The sequence below is a fragment of the Equus asinus genome, chromosome 7 (genome assembly GCF_041296235.1).
Source record: "Equus asinus isolate D_3611 breed Donkey chromosome 7, EquAss-T2T_v2, whole genome shotgun sequence".
In the NCBI taxonomy this organism is placed as follows: Eukaryota; Metazoa; Chordata; class Mammalia; order Perissodactyla; family Equidae; genus Equus; species Equus asinus.
The window spans coordinates 58,447,291-58,466,965 of NC_091796.1; the positions used below are offsets into that span (position 1 = coordinate 58,447,291).

Genomic DNA, 19,675 nt, shown 5'->3' on the forward strand with positions numbered 1-19,675 from the left:
TGTAACAGACATCTCACATATAAAGTAGAGGAAGATGGGCATGGGTGTTAGCTCAGGACAAATCTTCCTCAGCCAAAAGAGGAGGATTGGTGGTGAATGTTAACTCAGGGCTAATCTTCCTCAAAATAAATAAATAAAGTACATATAGAAGAAAATGAGCAGGAAATGAAAATGTACACTACAAAAAAATAAACACAAAAGAAGGAAATAGCGGAAGAAACGAGGAACAAAAAAACGTATAAGACATATAGGGAAAAATAGGAAAACGACAGAAGTGTATCCTTATCAGTAATTATTTTGATATACATGGATTAAATTCTCCAATGAAAGACAAAGATCATAAAATGGATAAGAAAAGATAATCCAATTATATCTCGTCTACAGGAGACTCACTTAAAATCCAAAGACAAAGTTAGTTGAAAGTAAAAGAATGGAAAAATATTCTATGCAAATAATAACAAAAAAGTGCTGAGGAGGCTACATTAATTTTAGACAAAGTATACATTAAGTCAAAAACTGTTACAAAGAAGGACATTATATATTGATAAAAGAGTAATTCATCAAGAAGATATAACAATTATAACATGTACTCACCAAACAACAGGGCCCCAAAATAGATGAATCAAACATTGGCAGACTTGAAGAGAGAAATTGATGAGTCTATAATAATTGAATACTTCAGTAGTCCATCGTTAATACTGCAAAGAACATCTAGAATGTAGATTAATAAGGAAAAAACTGACTTAAGCCAATACTATAACCCAGCTAAACCTAAGAGATATATATGGAACACTCCACTCAACAATATCAGAATTCATATTCTTTTCAAGTTTATGTGGAATATGCTCCAGGATAGACCTTATGTTAGGCCATAAAAAATTCTTAAGCAGTTTTGGAAGATTTAAATCATAAAAAGGGTCTTCTCAAACTACAATGGAATGAAGCTAGAAATTAATAATGGAAAGAAAAGTGAAAAATTCATAGATAGATGGAAATTAAACAATGCATTCTTTTTTTCTAGAAGCTGTATAGTTTTAGCATTTATATTTAAGTATATTATTCACCTTACATTAATTTTTGAGTATGGTGTAATATAGGGATTGGTGTTCTTTATTATATGTGGATAGCCAGTTCTAACAATATGTGTGGGAAAGATTTCGAAATGAAAATCAATTGACTATGGAAGTGTTGACTTACTTCTACATGATCTATTCAGTCCATTTGTCCATTTATATTTCCTTATCTATGCCACATTGCCTTGGTAACTGTAGCTTTAAAGTAAGTCTTGAAGTCTGATAGATATATTTTCCAATTAAAACTATGTGTTCTTAAACACCAGTGGGTCAAAGAGATAATTACAAGAGAAGTTAGAGAATACAGATAGACAAATGGAAACAAAACACAACATATAAAACCTTATTGGATGCAGTGAAAGCAGATCTCAAAGGGAAATTTATACCCATAACAACTACATTAAAAAAGAAGAAGGATTTCAAAGCAATAAACTAGATTTACACCTTCAGGAACTAGAAAAAGAAGGGCAAACTAAACCCAAAGCTAAGCAGAAGGAAGGAAGTTTTAAAGATCAGAGCAGGAGCTCCGGGTCAAGATGGCGGCATAGGCGGACTCTGACCTCTCCTCCTCCCATGAACACAACCAAGATACAACTATTTTTGGAACAATGACCCCTAAGAGAGAACTGAAAACTTGATAAAAAGAACCCCTGTAACAAGGGACAGTCCTGACTGAGGCAGAAGAGGCAGAAATTCCAATCTGGAGAGAAAAAAGTTGCCTTCACCTGCTGCAGAGCTTCACAGCTGGGTGGGAGCAATCTGAAGGCACACAGCCTTCCCTGGAAGAGTGGGGGACCTGAGCTGGGGAACGTTACCATTATAAGCATCTTTTGAACTCAGCACAAATGGGATAACTACCAGACGTCTGCAGAAAAAAGCCTGCCCTTAAAGGGCCCATGCACAAACTCACCCATTTTGGAAAGCAACCTAAAATCACCAGAAAGAAAGGTGCACAGTCCTTTGGTGAAAAAAGATTCACCTGATAGGCTTTGGGTATGTCTTGGTGAGAGGTAACACCTCTTCAGGGACTGAGATATTGGTGGCAGGCATTATTGTGACCTAGTACAGGCACGCTGACACAGATGCTGGCAGACGTCATTGGAGTTCTTCCCCTGGCCTGTTAGCCCAGGGTCTGCCCCACACACTAGAGCACCAATTTGATTTAATCCAGCTCAGCCAGGGCAGAGAGCCCGCCCTAGAGATTGGCCCCACCCAACAGCAAGCCGTCGAGCAACTTTTTGGCCTGCATAAACTGTGTGCCTGGATCTTCTGCAGGTAGGTGAGTGGTTCTGTCTCTGAGGGACAGGGTGGGCATGAGGAATGGGTGGCATGTGTAGGGCATTGGTGGAATGTGTGGGGGCCTATGCATTGGGGCAACTGGGTCTGATCCAGGAGGTCATGATTTGTGTGTGGGCTAGGACTGTGTTGATGGTGGGTGTGGACTTGTGGGCTATGGGGCTTATCAAAGGTAGAAGACCCATGTGCTTCTCAAACAGCCACATAGGGGATTGGCCCTACCTTCCAAAGCCTGAAACAATTGGGCACTCCCGAGCCTGGGGCCAGCCCCACTCAGCTGCAATCCTAAGAGAGCTGACAACAGCCTTGCAGGCCAGAGGCCTACAGCAGTTGTAAGCCCCTGAGCCTAGCAACCAGCCATGCTGGGGGCCTACCCACTTAACAGAAAAACTGCAACAGGAATGTGCTACTAGACCTTGTAGCCAACTGTGCTAGGGTTCCCCATACCTGATAAAGTGACTGAAGGGTCCATAGCAGCCACACGCAGCTGAGAATTAGAACCGGCCAGCAAGGGGGACAGCCTAGCCTCCCCAGGCACCTGCAGCTAAAGCAACCTTGCCATAACAGAAGGACACACGTAGCCTACACAGGGGTCACTCCTGGAACATTTGGAACTGGTGACAAGAGGGAAGCACACTGCTAGGCCTCAAAAATGATCTCCTATATATGGCCACTTCTCCAAGATCAGGAGATGTAGCTGACCCACCTAATACATAGGTATAAGCATGGAGAAAGAGGCAGAATGAGGAGGCAAAGGAATACATTCCAAGCAAGGTAACAGGACAAAACTCCAGAAAAAAACTAAGTGAAACAGAAATAAACAATCTATCTGACAGAGTTCAAACAAAAAGTAGTAAGGATGCTCACTGATCTTGGGGGAAGTATGGATGAACACAGTGAGAACGTCAACAAAGAACTGGAAACTATAAAAATGAAGCAATCAGAAATGAAGAATACAATACTGGAAAGGAAAACTCACTAGAGGGACTCAATAGCAGAGTAGATGACACAGGAGAATGGATGAGCAAGCTGGACGAAAGGATAGAGGAAATCACCTGAGCTGAACAAATCAAAGAAAAAAGAATTAAAAAGAATGAGAACAGTGCAAGCGACCTCTGGGACAACATCAAGTGCACTAACATTCAGATTATAGGTGTCCCAGAAGGAGAACAGAGAGAGAAAGGGGCAGAGAATCTATTTGAAGAAACAATAGCTGAAAACTTTCTTAACATAATTAAGGAAACAGATATCCAACTACAGGAAGCACAGAGAGCATCAAACAAGATATACTCTAAAAGGCTCACACCAAGACACATTATAATTAAAATTCCCAAAATTAAATATAAAGAGAGAATTCTAAAAGCAACAAGAGACAGGCAAGGGAAATATAAAGAAAACCCCATAAGGCTATCAGCTGACTTCTTAGCTGAAACCTTAAAGGCTGGAAGGAAGTGGCATGATATATTTAAAGTACCGAAAGGAAAAAACCTACAGCCAAAAATACTCTACCCAGCAAGGTTATCTTTCAGAATGAAAGGAGAGACAGAGTTTCCAAGATAAGGAAAAATTAAATTTTATCACCAAGAAACCAGTTTTACAGGACATGCTAAAGAGACTTATTTAATTGGGAAAGAGAAGACCACAAAGAGGAATAAGAAAACTATCAAAACAAAACAAAAAAAAGGCAATAAAACCCCTGGTATAGGCAAAAATACAGTAAAGGTAGCAGATCAACCTCCTATGAAGATAATATGGAGGTAAAAAGACAAAAGTACTAAAATTAACTATTTCAATGATAAGGAAGTAATGGGTACACACACAAAATTAGAGGTTGGATATGATATCAAAAACATAAAGTGTGGGAGGAGGGGAGCAAAAAAGTAGAGCTTTTAGAAAGAAGTCAAACTAAAGGACCGTCAACTCAATATACATTGCTATATACGTAGATCATTATATATGAACCTCATGGTAATCACAAAACAGAAACCTATAATAAATACACAAATAATTAACAGAAAGGAACCCAAACATAATACTAAAGAAAGTCATCAAACCACAAGGGAAGAGAGGAAGAGAAGAAGAAAGGAACAGAGAAGAGCTACTAAAACGCCCAGAAAAAAAGTAACAAAATGGCAATATTTATCAATAGCTACTTTAAATGTCAGTGCACTATATGTTCCAATCAAAAGGCATAAGATGGCCAATTGGATAAAAAAACAAAGCCTCATATATATGTTGTGTACAAGAGACACACTTCAGACCTAAAGACACTCACAAACTGGAAGCGAAAGGATGGAAAAAGATACTCCATGTAAACGGCAATTAAAAGAAAGCTGGGGTAGCAGTACTTATATCAGACAAAATAGACTTTAAAACAAAAGCTATAAAAGAGACAAGGGCACTATATAATGATAAAGGGGAGAATCCAGTAAGAGGATATAACACCTGTAAATATCTATGTACCCAACATAGGAGCACCTAAATATATAAAGCAATTATTAAGAGACGTAAAAGGAGAATAGACAGTAACACAGTAATAGTAGGGGACTTTAACCCTCTACTTACACCAATGGATAGGTCATCCAAACAGAAGATCAATAAGGAAACACTGGCCTTAAAAAATACATTAAACCAGAGGGACTTAGTGGATATGTATAGAACATTCCATCCAAAAACTGCAGAGTACACGTTCTTTTCAAATGCACATGAAACATTCTGCAGGAGTGATCACATATTTGGCCACAACGTAAGTCTTAATAAATTTAAGAAGAGTGAAATAATACCAGCATCTTTTCTGACCAGAAAGGTATGAAACTAGAAGTCAACTATAGGGAGAAAATCAGAAAAGCCACAAAAATGTGGGGATTAAACAAAATTCTACTGAACAACAGTTGGGTCAATGAAGAAATCAAAAGCAAAATCAAAAAATACCTGGAGACAAATGAAAATGAAAATACGACATTCCAGAATCTGTGTGATACAGGAAATGTGGTTCTAAGAGGGAAGTTTATAGCAATACAGGTCTACCTCAACAAACAAGAAAAATCCCAAATAAACAATCTAACAGTGTGCCTAAAGGAACTGGAAATAGAAGAACAGACAAAGCCCAAAATCGGTAGAAGGAAGGAAATAATAAAAATCAGAGCAGAAATAGATGAAATAGAGACTAAAAAAAAATAGAAAAAAATCAATGAAACCAAGAGCTGATTCTTTGAAAAGATAAACAAAATTGAAAAACCTTTACCTATACTCACCAAGAAAAGATATGGAAGACTCAAGTAAATAAAATCAGAAATGAAACAGGAGAAATTACAACAGACACCTCAGAAATACAAAAGATTATCAGAGAATACTATGAAAAGCTATATGCCAACAAATTGGATAATCTAGAAGAAATGGACAAATTCTTAGAATCATACGACCTTCCAAAACTGAACCAAGAAGAAATAGAGAATTTGAATAGACCAATCACCAGCAAGGAGATCGAAACAGTAATCAAAAACCTCCCCAAAAATAAAAGTCCAGGACCAGATAACTTCCCTGGTGAATTCTACCAAACCATTCAAAGAAGACTTAATAACTATCCTTCTCAAACTCTCCCAAAATATTTAAGAGGAGGGGACGCTTCCTAACTCATACTATGAAGTCAACATTACACTGATACCAAAACCAGACAAGGACAACACAAAAAAAGAAAATTACAGGCCAATATCACTGATGAACATCAATGTAAAAATCCTCAACAAAATACTAACAAATTGAACACAACAATACATTAAAAAGATCATACACCATGACCAAGTGGGATTTATTCCAGAGATGCAGGGATGGTTCAACATCCGCAAATCAATCAACGTGATACACCACATTAACAAAATGAAGAATAGAAATCACATGATCATCTCAATAGATGCAGAGAAAGCATTTGACAAGATACAGCATCCATTTATGATAAAATCTCTGATTAAAATGGGTATAGAAAGAAAGCACCTCAACATAATAAAGGCCATATATGACAAACCCACAGCAAATATCATTCTCAATGGAGAAAAACTGAAAGCTATCCCTCTAAGAACAGGAACCAGACAAAGATGCCCACTTTCAACACTCTTATTTAACATAGTATTGGAAGTCTTAGCCAGAGAAATTAGGCAAGAAAAAGGGATCCCAATTGGAAAGAAAGAAGTGAAACTGTCACTATTTGCAGATGACATTATTTTATATATAGAAAACCCTAAAGAATCCACTAAAATTACACTTTTAGTAATCATAAATGAATATGGTCAAGTTTCAGCATAGAAAATCAACATACAAAAATCAGTTGCTTTTCTATACACTAACAACGAAGTAGCAGGAAGAAATTAAGAATACAATCTCATTTACAATTGCAACAAAAAGAATAAAACACTTAGGAATAAACTTAACTAAAAAGGTGAATGATCTGTACACTGAAAGCTATAAAACATTGTTGAAAGAAATTGAAGAAGACACAGAGAATTGGAAAGATATTCTGTACTCCTGTATTGGAAGAATTAACATAGGTAAAATGTCCATACTTCCTAGAGTAATCCATAGATTCAGTGCAATCCCTATCAAAGTTCCAACATTTTTCACACAAATAGAACAGAGAATACTAAAATTTATGTGGAACAACAAAAGACTCCTAATAGCCAAAGGACTCTTGAGAAAAAAGAACAGAGCTGGAAGTATCACACTTCCTGATTTCAAAATATACTACAAAGCTATCATAACCAAAACAGTATGGTACTGGCACAAAAACAGACACACAGATCAATGCAACAGAATCGAGATCCGAGAAATAAACCCACACCTCTATGGACAGCTAATTTTCCAGAAGGGAGGCAGGAACATACAATGGAGAAAGGAAAGTCTCTTCAATAAATGGTGTTGGGAAAACTGGACAGCCACATGCAAAAGAATAAAAGTAGACCACTATCTAACACCATACACGGAAATCAACTCAAAATGCATTAAAGACTTGAATGTAAGACCTGGAACCATTAAACATCTAGAAGAAAATCTAGGTAGCACACTCTTCGACATCAGTTTATTTACAAGTGCCACGTCTGACCAGGCAAGGGAAACAACAGAAGAAATAAACAAATGGGACTACATCAAAGTAAAAATGTTCTGCACAGCAAAAGAAACCATCAACAAAACAAAAAGACAACCTACAAACCGGGAGAAGATATTTTCAACTCATATATCTGACAAGGGGTTAATATCCAAAATATATAAAGAACTCATACATCTCAACATCAAAAAAACTTCACAACCCAATTAAAAAATGGGCAAAAGATCTGAACAGAGATTTCTCCAAAGAAGATATACAGATGGCCAACAGGTACATGAAAAAATGTTCAACATCATTAACTATCAGGGAAATTTTTAATCAAAACTACAATGAGGTACCACCTCAGTCCTCTCACAATGGCTGTAATTAACAAGATAGGAAACAACAAGTGTTGGAAAGGATGTGGAGAGACGGGAACCCTCATACACTGCTGGTGGGAGTGCAAACTGGTGCAGCCACTATGGAAAGCAGTATGGAGATTCCTCGAAAAATTAAAAATAGATCTACCATATGATCCAGCTATTCCACTGCTGGGTATTTATCTGAAGAACTTGAAAACACAAATGCATAAAGATACATGCACCCCTATGTTCATTGCAGCATTAGTCACAATAACCAAGGCTTGGAAGCAACCGAGGTGCCCGTGAAGGGATGAATGGATAAAGAAGATGTGGTATATATACATAATGGAATACTACTCAGCCATAAGAAATGATGAAATCTGGCCATTTGTGAGAACATGGATGGACCTTGAGGGTATTATGCTAAGTGAAATAAGCCAGAGGGAGAAAGTCAGATACCTATGATCTCACTCATAAGTGGAAGATAAAAACAATGACGAACAAACGCATAGAAACAGAGATTGGATTGGTGGTTACCAGAGGGGAAGGTGGGAGGGAGGAGGGCGAAAGGGGTGTTTAAGCACACGTGTGTGGTGATGGATTGTAATTAGTCTTTGGGTGGTGAACATGACGTAATCTACACAGAAATTGAAATATATAATGATGTACACCTGAAATTTATATAATTTTATAAACAAATGTTACCACAATAAAAAAAAGATCAGAGCAGAGCTAAATGAAACAGAGAATAGAAAGACAAGAGAGAGAATCAGGAGCCAACCTGGTGGTGCAGTGGTTAAGTTTGCACGTTCCACTTCTCTGCGGCCCAGGGTTTGCCAGTTTGGATCCCGGGTGTGGACATGGCACCACTTGGCACACCATGCTGTGGTAGGCCTCCCATGTATAAAGCAGAGAAAGATGGGCACGGATGTTAGCTCAGGGCCAGTCTTCCTCAGCAAAAAGAGGAGGATTGGCAGTAGTTAGCTCAGGGCTAATCTTCCTCAAAAAAAAAAAAAAGAGAGAGAATCAAAAAAACCAAAAGTTGGTTCTTTGAATAGATCAACAGAATTGACAGAACTTTAGTTAAACTCACAAATCAAAAAAGAGATGACATAAATGGTAAAATGGGAAATGAAAGTGGGGACAGTATTGCCAACATTACAGAATTAAAATAATTATATGCGAGTACTAGGAACAAGGATTCACCAACAAATTAGATAACCTAAATGAAATGAAGAGATTTCTAGAAACACACAGATTATCAAAATTGACAAAAAAGGAATTAGAAAATATGAACAGATTTATAAGAGTAAAGGATTGAATCAATAACCAAAAACCTTTCAACAAAGACAAGTCCTGTACCAGATAACTTCACTGACATAGTCTATCAAATAATTAAATAAAAGTTAATACCAATACTTCTCAAAGTTTTCAAAAAATAGAATGAGAAGAAACACTTCCTTAACTTCCTTATTCATTCTGTGAGACCAGTATTACCCTGATAACAAAGCCAAAGACAACACAAGAAAAAGTAAAACCAACTGCAGACCAGGATCCCTTATGAATATAGATGCAAAAGTTCTCAAATGAAATACTAACAAACCTAATCCAACAGCACATTAAAAGGATTAAACACTGTGACCAAGTGGGATTTATCCTAGCATAAAAGGGTGGTTCAACATAAGAAAATCAATTAATGTAAACACACCATCTGAATAGAACAAAAGGGAAAAAAAACCCATGATTGTCTCAATTGACCCAGAAATAGCATTTGATAAAATTCACCTTACTTTCTTGATAAAAGCACTCAGAAATCGAGGAAAAGAAGGAAACTTTCTCAACCTGATAAAAGCCACATATGGAAAAGCCACAGCTAGCATCCTTCTCAATGGTGAGAGACTGAGAACTTTCTCCTACTATCGGGAGCAAGATTAGGATGTCTGCTGTTATGGGGTGAATTGTGGTCCCCCAAAATGCATATGTTGAAGCCTTAACCCTAAGTGTCACAGAATGCATTTGTAGATAGAGCCTTTAAAGAAGTAATTAAGTTAAAATGAGGCCATCAGGGTAGGTACTAATCCAATCTGCCTGGTGTTATAAAAAGAGGATGTTCGGATGCACTCCAGGGATGCACTCACAGAGAGAAAGGACCATGTGAGGACACAGCTAGAAGGCAGCCATCCCCAAGCCAGGGAGAGAGGCCTCAGAAGAAATCAGACGTGCTGACATCTTGATCTTGGAGTCTGGCCTCTGGAACTGTGAGGGAATAAATTTGTGTTGTTTCAACCACCCGGCTACGGTTGGTACTTGGTTACAGCAGCCCTGGCAAACTAATCAATCTGCCTTCACCACTGCCACTCAATATTGCACAGCAAGTTCTGGCCAGAGAAATTAGGCAAGAAAACAAATAAAAGACCACCAAATTGGAAAGGAAACACTCTCTCTATTTGCAGATGGCATGTTTCTATATATAAGAAGCCCAAAGAATCCAGAGTATTGCTACTAGAGCTAATAAACAAATTCAGCAAAGTTGCAGGGTACCAGATTAACACAAGAAAATCTGTTGTGTTTCTGTACACAGGCAATGAAAAATCTGTAGCAGAAATTAGGAAGACAGTTCAATTTATACTAGCACTCAAAAGATAAAAATACCTAGGAATAAATTTAACCAGGGAACTGAAAGACTTGTGTGCTGAAAATATTAAACGTGCTGACAGAAAGAAGATCTAAAAAAATGACAAGACACCGTGTGCTTATGGAATGGAAGATTTAATATTGTTAAGATGTCATTACTATTCAAAATGATTTATGGATGCAATGCAATCTCAATTAAAATTCCAATTGCCCTTTTTGCAAAAATAAAAAAGCTAATCCTCAAGTTTATATGAAATTGCACGGGATCCCAAATATCCAAAACAGTATTGAAAAAGAAGAACAAAGTTGTAGCACTCACATTTCCTGGTTTTAATACCTACTACAAAGCAACAGTGATGAAAACATTGTGGTAGTTCCATGAGGATAGAAATATAGACCAATAAAATAGAGTTGAGCGTCATTTCCAAAGAAGATATGCTTATGGCCAAGAAGCATATGAAAGATGCCCAATGCCATTAGTCCTTGGGGAAATGCAAATCAAAACCACAAAGAGATACCCTTTGACATTCACTAGGATGACTATTATGATAATAAATAGTAATTTTAAAAAACGAAAAAGTAACAAGTGTTGGCAGGGGTGTGGAGAAATTAGAATCCTTGTACATAGATGATATGAATGAAAATGGCACATCTGCTATGGGAAATAGTTTGCTCCTCAAAAGGCTAAACATATAATTACCATGTGATCCAGCAATTCCATTCCTGGGTATGTACATAAAGTAATTGAAAAAAGGTACTCCAACAAATACATGTACACACATGTTCAAACAGTACAATTCACAGTAGCCAAAAGGTGTGCACAACCTAAATGTCCATCAGCAAGTGAATAGATGAACACAGGTTAATGCATACAATGGAATAGTATTCAGTCATAAAAAGGAATGAAGTACTGATACGTGCTACAACATGGATGAACCTTGAGAACATTATGCTGAGTAAAAGGAAGTCAGACACTAAGGGTCACATATTGTATGATAACATTTATATGAAATTTCCATAGAGACAGAAAGCTGACATGGTTGCCAGGGGTGAGGAGGAGGAGGAATGGATAATAACTGCTTAACTGGTGCTTTTGGAGTGATGCAATGTTTCAAAAGTAGATAGAGGCAAGAGTCGTGCAACATTGTAAATGTACTAAATGACACTGAAATTTTCACTTTAAAACAGTTCATTTTATGTTATCTGAATTTTACCTCAATTAAATGTGTATATATATATAAATACATATTAGAATATCTCCAATGTATATCCATCCTTTTGCAATCAGGAAATGTTACTGTAAGGGAATACTTGACAAGCAAAACCTAATTGTTTATACAGCACTATTATACATTATTTGACTATCTTGAAAAAATTTTATTTCTGTATGTTAATCCTTAGTTGTCCCCAATGGAAGCAATAAAAACTACGGTAGGATTGAGAACAAATCAACAGACTAATTCCCTTGCTTTCTGCTTCCATTTATTTTAAACTTTTCATTTTCTTAAAAGACTAATAAAGTTTAATTTCATTAAGCTATGTTTTTATTTAAGTAACTGACTACAAGCCAAAACTATATTATGTCAAAAGGTAGAAAAATATAAAGAAATGCATTTTAGAATGAAATATGCATTTTAATTATATTTTTCTTTCTGTTTATGACATTTTAGATCTCTAAGCTTCATTTTTTACGGCAATTACATGTTTTTCCTGAGAGCATTTTATGGTCCTTGTGAGCAGCGCTCACTGAAGCTTTTGAGTCAACATTAGAAACACAAAGATAAATATCCTGAGCTCAGAGCCTGGGGAGAGCCAGGGCAGCAGGAGCAATTACCATGGCGATAGACGAGCGTGGCTTACATCGTTGTCGAAAAGAATTAGAAATGAGCTGTGTGGTTCCTCGTGATACTGCACAGGTTGTAACGGAAACTCCCCTTGGGCTACTGAGAAATCACTCTCTCCAGCACGGGTTTGTTGAATGTACGCCCAAGAGACATTCAACTGATGTTCTCTCAATATTTTGGGTGAAGTTTTCAGTTTTCTTTCCTGACATGAGATTAGTAATACAGTCATTCAGAGTATACAAAGCAGTTTTCTTACCCCTAAACTGGGATTTTATGTGGAAATGAGATAACGTAACTTCTGATTAGATTTTAAAGATCTATGGGTGTGTTTACACATGTATTTTAAATATAAAATTATATCTATATCATATGCATATAGTTAGCTTATATGTTTATTATGTAAATATAAATATAAAATGTATTTATAAACATATAAATTCATAAGTATACCATATATTTATCATGTATATATTTGTCATATAAATAAATCTTATTTATATATAAAATTTTAGGGTTTCAAAGGCCTGGAGACTCATCTAATTAGGTCCCCAAAATTGCATGGCCAGTGGCAGACCAAGGACCAGAGTGTTGGTCATCGAGTCCAATATTTGTCTAATCCTTTCCATCTCTGGGTGAAGAGAGCTGAAACAATTTAGTCTTCAATTCACAGAATGGTTTTATTATAGGATCAGCCAAAGTGCTTCTCTTGCTTTATTGATTTACTCTTGTTCATATCATACTCGATTCTCATTCCTATTTTCTACCTTCCCGTATGAAACTACTCAGATATGCTTGACACATATGTTGAATACACCAAAACATATTTGTGTGAAACATACATGTTATTTTATCCATGTCTGTGTTCGTAATTTATCTGAATTATTTTGTGCTACGTGTCTCATCTTGTTTCTTGTTATTTTTAGCGAGTGTTTTTAAGACCCAGCTATGTTGTTCAATGTTCTTCTACCTTAATGCACCTAATGGTGCAAATATTTCAGACACATTCACTGCATTGTTACATAGCCATCCCTTCAGTGGTGGAAAATTAGAATATCTCCGATTGTCTGCTACTACAGACAATGACATGAATGTCATTATTCGAGTCCCCATGTAGGCCTGTCGCAAACCTTCCTCTGGAGTGTAATGACTAAGTCACAGAATTTCGGCCTCCTTCAGAACTCACATCCAGAAAGGCTCCACCAGTTCTGGCCTACTGTGAAAACATCGTTTCCCTTCAGAAAAACTCAATATTTTGAATTTTTATAATTTTTGCTAATATGATGGGTCTAAAATGTTAGTTCATTTCTGTTTTCATGATAATTTCTCTGCTAACAGCTTTAGCTTTTCTGTGTAAACATATCACCCACCCGGGTTCCCTGTAAGATGCTTGTTTAGACATTCTGCCCCCTTCTCTCTCAGTTGACCTGCCTTCTTCTTGTTGATATGTAGTCATTCTTTATCTGTTCTAAATATTAATCTCATGTATATCTTAAATGTCCCAACTAATCATCTGTCTGTGAATTTTATTTATGGTGGCATTTGTTTAATCTTTGATTTTAATACAGTCAAATTCGTCTTTTTTTTCCTTATAGCTTATGTTTTGGGGCCTAGTTTTAGAAGGCAAGCCTCCTAGCAAAGGCACAAGGTTGTTATCCCATATTTTCATGTGTTAACTTTAGAATTTTATCTTCCGCATTTAGGTCTTTATTCATCTAGAGGTCACCTTGGTGGCAGGAATCCAGGGTTATTTTTGTCTGTATTTATTGAGCCGGTTTTCTTCTGCTAGATAGCTTATCTTTTTCCTCCTGACTTGTGGGGTAAAATTTGACATTTATCAAGTTTATATAAATAAATTTGTTTCTTCTGAGCTCTGTATGATATTCCATTTGACTTTTTTTTTCCCTCTCCATAAGGAATCTAAGTTTCTGATTGTTTTGTCTTAACTTATGGGTGTATAGTATATCTTAATGTCTGCTAGGACAAACAATCACGCCCACTCTTGATCTAATTTCTCAAAACTTCAAAATTGACCTGGAAATTCATAGACTTCTTTCTTCCAAATATATTTCTAAAATAAGTTTGTTGAGTTCCTCAAAAAATCTTTTTGTATATATTTTGAAATATGTTTGTCAAAGGTCTAAAGTTTCTCCTGGTATTTTATTTGAAGTTACATTGAATTTTTAGACTAAATTTGGGGAAAATTGTCATTTTTATCATATTAAGTCATTTCATTCACCAGTGTGGCATATCTCTTCATTTATTCATGTCTTCTTGTTTTTCTATTGAATTTTATAATTTTGTCCATAAAGATCTTGCACATTCTTAGTTAAGGTTAGTTCATAGATACTGTAATCAGTCAGGGTTCAACCTGTAGGAGATTATATATATATTATATATTTGTCTATATACGATTTATTATAAGGAATTGGCTTATACTGTTGATTATGCAAGCTGGCTAAGAAAGCCAAAATCTGTAGGCTAGGCTGTCCAGAAGGGAAGATCATGGTCATGGACAAGCCTAAATTCATAGGCACAGGCTGAAGCTAATGTCAACAGGGGACAGAATTTCCTCATTGTTTCTTTCTTCCTCCTGGTTTCCAGGCCTTCCAACTGATTGAATCAGGCCTGCCCAGATTATCACAGATAACATCCTTACTTAATGTCAGTTGATAATAGACTTTAGTCACTTCTATAAATTCACAAAAACATTTAGTTTAGTGTTTGATTGAATAATCAGGGACTGTAGCCTAGCCAAACTGACTAAAACCAAACCACCAAAACACTGGCAAAACCATTACAATACAGTTTTGGTTGCTAATTTAAGTGATGTCTTGTTTTCTATTTGGTTATTGCTAATGCAGAGGTGCTGTATTGACTTCCGTAAGATGATATTGTATCTGAATCATTTTCTTGTATTTGCTCTAATAGTTGGTCTGTGGTTTCAGTTTGACATTCTACATTGATAATATCATCTGTGAGTAATTCCATTTGATCATATTGTCTGCAAATAATTCTAGTTATTACAACTCTTTATTCTTTTTTCTTGTCTTATAACATTGGCCAGCACACCTATTGATATGTTAAGTGGCAAGAGTGTCAAGTGTCCTTGATAAATCTCTGACATTAATGGGACTATGTCTAAAATTCCACCATAAACAGATTGTTTGCTTTAGTTATGGTGTAAATCTGTTATCATCTTAAGAACATTTCCTTCTATTCCTAGTTTTCTGAGTGTTGTTTTCTTTGATGATAAATAGATTTTGAACTTTATGAAATGCTTCTTCTGTATCTATTGAGAAAATCATACTATCAGCCCTCTAGGGTATGACTTAGACTTATAGATTTATTAATGGTAAAAGACACTTGTTTTTCTGCAATAAACCCTAGCTTATTATATGTGTTAATTTTACTATGCTATTTCAGTTGATTAGCAATTATATCTGTAAATAATTTGTGTCTGTGTTCATAAGTAAAATGGGCTTATAATTTCTTTTCCTCTTCTAGCCTTATTTAACTTTGAATTTAAAGTTACTCTAACTTCATGAAATGTTTTAGGCAACTTTCCTTCGTTTTTTACTCTGTGGAACTACTCTTATAAGATAGGGATTATCTGCCTTCAAAATTGGCAGAAGTCCCTTATAAAATTTTCTGGGCCAAGGACTTTTTGTGGTTTCATTTTGTGGTAACATGTCATATGATGAAGAGGGAAGCATCCTTCTTTTACATCGAGTTTTTAATCAATGTTATTTGTATAATTTTACAAAGGGAATAAGATAGCTTTTAGCTTTAGACTAGTAATTAAGAGAGTAATTGTTGCGTGTCATATGCTTTGGAGTCAGTCTACAGAGTAGATTATATAGAAACATGTTCCATGTGGAACTGTAGGAAGATCAGAATGGGTGTGTTTCATCCTAAGTTCTCTCACAGTCTCTGTTCTTTTCTCCCCTAGGACACACGGGACGGTTGTTGAAGTCTCTGTGCTTCACCAGTCTGTCCTTTCTGTTGCTGCACGTCATCTTTCACATCACATTGGCCAGCCTGGAAGCTCAGCACCGTATCGCACCTGGTTACAACTGTGAGTATTATGGTGGTTTTGTTTCATATTAGGTATGTGCATAATAAAGTTATGTGTCATAACACTCATAGAAATCTATGTAATAATTACATTGTAAAATTCATGGCAAGTTTTGGTCATTTGGCAATCCAGTATACTATAAATACATATCAAGGAGTCTGCCATGGAGAATTGGGTAGTGCAAACAACTTAATGAATGAATTTTCAACATATATTAGATCTTAGCCCCCTATCTGTAGGTAAGACATTATCATTGGGCTTAATCTAAAATATCAAGATTTGTGTATAGTTCTTGGAGCTTACAGTACAGCTAGTGAGACAGGACATGCACAATTTCTAACATGACAAATACGGGGACAAAAGTTGAATAACATTATATGACAGTGACTCAATCCTATTCTGAAGCATGAAGTAAGATTTCATATGTCTTTATGGGAAAATGTAATGACAGGTATATTTGTTTTTCAAATTGGGAGTTCTTTATTGCTATTTTTAAAGAAATATTATGTCTTATACATATTATATTTTGAAGTTTTAATCTGAAAAAGTCAACATGTGTGTGCTTTAGTGTTAGCTTTCTAAATTAACCCGCCATCAGATAAATTCTACTTAAGTTTTTGTAGAACGTGCGATTGTCATTTGAAAAACAGAAGCATTTCAAACAGAGAGAATAAAATCCATGTTTTAAGTTAAACCTAAAGAAACCCTGAGATGCTTGAAATAGACCATAATAGCAGTTTTAAATTGTCAGTTTTTCTTTGAGGAATCCATTTGTGGTTTTCAAATTTCCTGATCATTCATAAGTGCCAGTACAAGTAATAACCTACCCCTCCCTGTAAACTAAAAAGGAGATCAAAACTCTCCATGAATCAAAGAGTATTAACATTAATATAGTGAGAGATTCTTTGGTAAAATCCATACTCATAAATTATTCAGTATCCCTTGCTGCCTGACTTTTAGAGAGTTAAACTTTACAGAGCTCGACTTTGTATTCATTTTGGCCACTTAATTGAGTTCAGACGTCCTTGGACAATAATGCCTATCAAAATGATTTTTAATTTGAGATCTGTGATTTAAGATATTTGAGATATAATTTGTGTGCTATAACATGTGCCCGTTTAAGGAATACGATTCACTGGTTTTCGTGTTGTGCACCCCCCGCTGCCATCTAATTCCAGAACACTTTCATCGCCTCAGTAAGAAACCCAGCACCCACGAAGATTACTCCCCATTCCCTCACCACCCATCCCTAGGCAACCATTAATTTACTTTCTGCCTGTTCTGGAGATTTCATCTAAACAGAATCATACAGTATGTGGCCTTTTGTGTCTGGTTTCTTTCAGTTAACGTAGTGTTTTCAAGGTCCATGCATGTTGTAGCATATATCAGTACTTCATTCCTTTTCATGGCCGAATAATATTCCATTGTTAAGATGTGGTTTTAATGTTTGGTAAAAGTCACTTTATTATTAAAAATTTGATAAAATACAGTGTTTAAATAATAGTGCTTTAGTTATGTTATAATGATAAAGAGGATTTACTACATTTGGCCAGGTTCAAATCTTTTTGGACTTAGAAATGTTAGCAGCGATATTTTATAGTGCTTCACAATAAAAAAATCCTTGGGTATTTCTTAAGAAGGCATTTCCAGGACCATAAGGAAGGATTTTTGAGCCGTAAGTGTTATCTGAATGAAAGGCTATTTCATGAATAATAAGTTCTCCATCACGGGAAATATTTAATCACAGGATATGTTACAACTCATCAAATTTTTAAAATTTGAGTTTATAAATTTCTGTCATGCCTGTTTCTACAGATAATTTAAGGTGCTGAGTGATACCGTAAAGAGGACTGTTCTGGAGGGTGTCTGGGTGAAGAAGTGAAATTCATCATTTCTTCTGACCCAGAGAGTCTAGGCATCCCTATTTTTATTAAAAAATATGATTTTACACAGTTTTACAAAAGTCAAAATAAAAATGTAATATGAACTGTTAAAACAATATCCCATTTCCACATTTATAAATATATTTACTCTATGTATAGTCTCCCCTATAAAGTATAGATAGAGATAGACAGACAGAAAGAGACACAAACTTAACATACACCCCGCCCCACACACACACGCCTGCACACAGGCACACACACATACACACATACAGAGGTTTGTTCTTGCTTTGTCTCCTCTTTCCCAGGCAAGGATCCAAATTGCCTAGATCCCTTGGATGGTCCTACATGAGTACCGTGAAGAAGCCTGTGCTTCTCAGTGGTGAAGGGTGGAGGCCGTCTCAGGTGCAGGCGGAGCTGCCCTCCTGACCTGCCTCTTCCTGAGCATTCCTTGCAGCCCAACCTTGGGAGTTAGACCTGCCTCTCGTCGCCTCACAGCCTAGATAGTTGGGCGTCTCGATACCAAGATATTTCCGTGTCTGTCTCCGGGATATTTTCATTCATGCACAATTGCCCTCTACTGTTATTCTCCACTGCAGTATAACTGGAACATGTCCAAATCTGATGTCCCCATGTAAAAACTCTATTCTATTCCACAAAGAGCCAATCTAATAAAGTCATAATAGTAAATGTTATTTCTACTAAGTTGAATTCTACTTTGAATTTTATTTCTGCAAAAGTTAACATTCCAATTTGAAGTTCCAATACTTTTGACGAAGTAACCAACAGAGAAGGGATATGCTGAAGACTGAGTTAGAAAAGAACTTTGAGCTCTTTGCTTCCAACCATAGGCGCCTTGAAAGTGAGTTTATAGAAATCATAAATTTTGTCTGAAAAATGAGTGATGCATGCAACAGGATTGGCTCATCAGGTGTTAGAGATTTGTTTGGTTCAGTTTCATGTGTAGCATTTAAAGTAATACATTCCTGAAAAGGGATAAAAGAGAAGGGCAAACAAACTTCAGAGCTTTGCAAACTGGTTTAGTCCAAGATTGACACAGACCAGGTTTTCAGCCTAGAGCATTTTTTAATGATCAAGTTATATAAACTCCTGCAAACACTGTTAGAGTGGGTAATGGAAACACTGACTTTTAATTTAGAGTTGGCTTCACCTCACTAATGTTATTGTTTCTGCAGCATTTGAAGTTTCAATTACACCGTCAGAGTTGTAAACACACTCAGCTCTTTTGATATCCCCTAGTGGAAGTTTAGGCGTTTTTGGTATCTACAGATGCTAAGTAGCAAAATTTCAAATAAAAAGACAAAAAGTATCTTCCTGTGCATTTTGAATGTTTTCCCCACGTTCAAGATATTGGTAAATTAGAGTGGAATAAGCCAGACAGGTGAGGTCTCGGCCATTGTCAGTGGTCTCGAG

General features: G+C 36.3%; 1 protein-coding gene across 5 annotated transcripts in view; it reads left to right on the plus strand.

Annotated features, from left to right (window-relative positions):
- PIEZO2 (piezo type mechanosensitive ion channel component 2) overlaps nt 1-19,675 on the plus strand; it is a 427,346-nt gene that overhangs the window by 136,390 nt on the left and 271,281 nt on the right. For all 5 annotated transcript variants that reach the window (XR_011504549.1, XM_070513541.1, XM_070513542.1 and 2 more), the window contains exon 3: nt 16,233-16,358. Coding sequence is in view for 4 of the 5 variants with exons in the window: in XM_070513541.1 (XP_070369642.1) it covers nt 16,233-16,358 (126 nt within the window). In the remaining variant the exon portion in view is untranslated. The remainder of the gene's footprint in view (nt 1-16,232; nt 16,359-19,675) is intronic.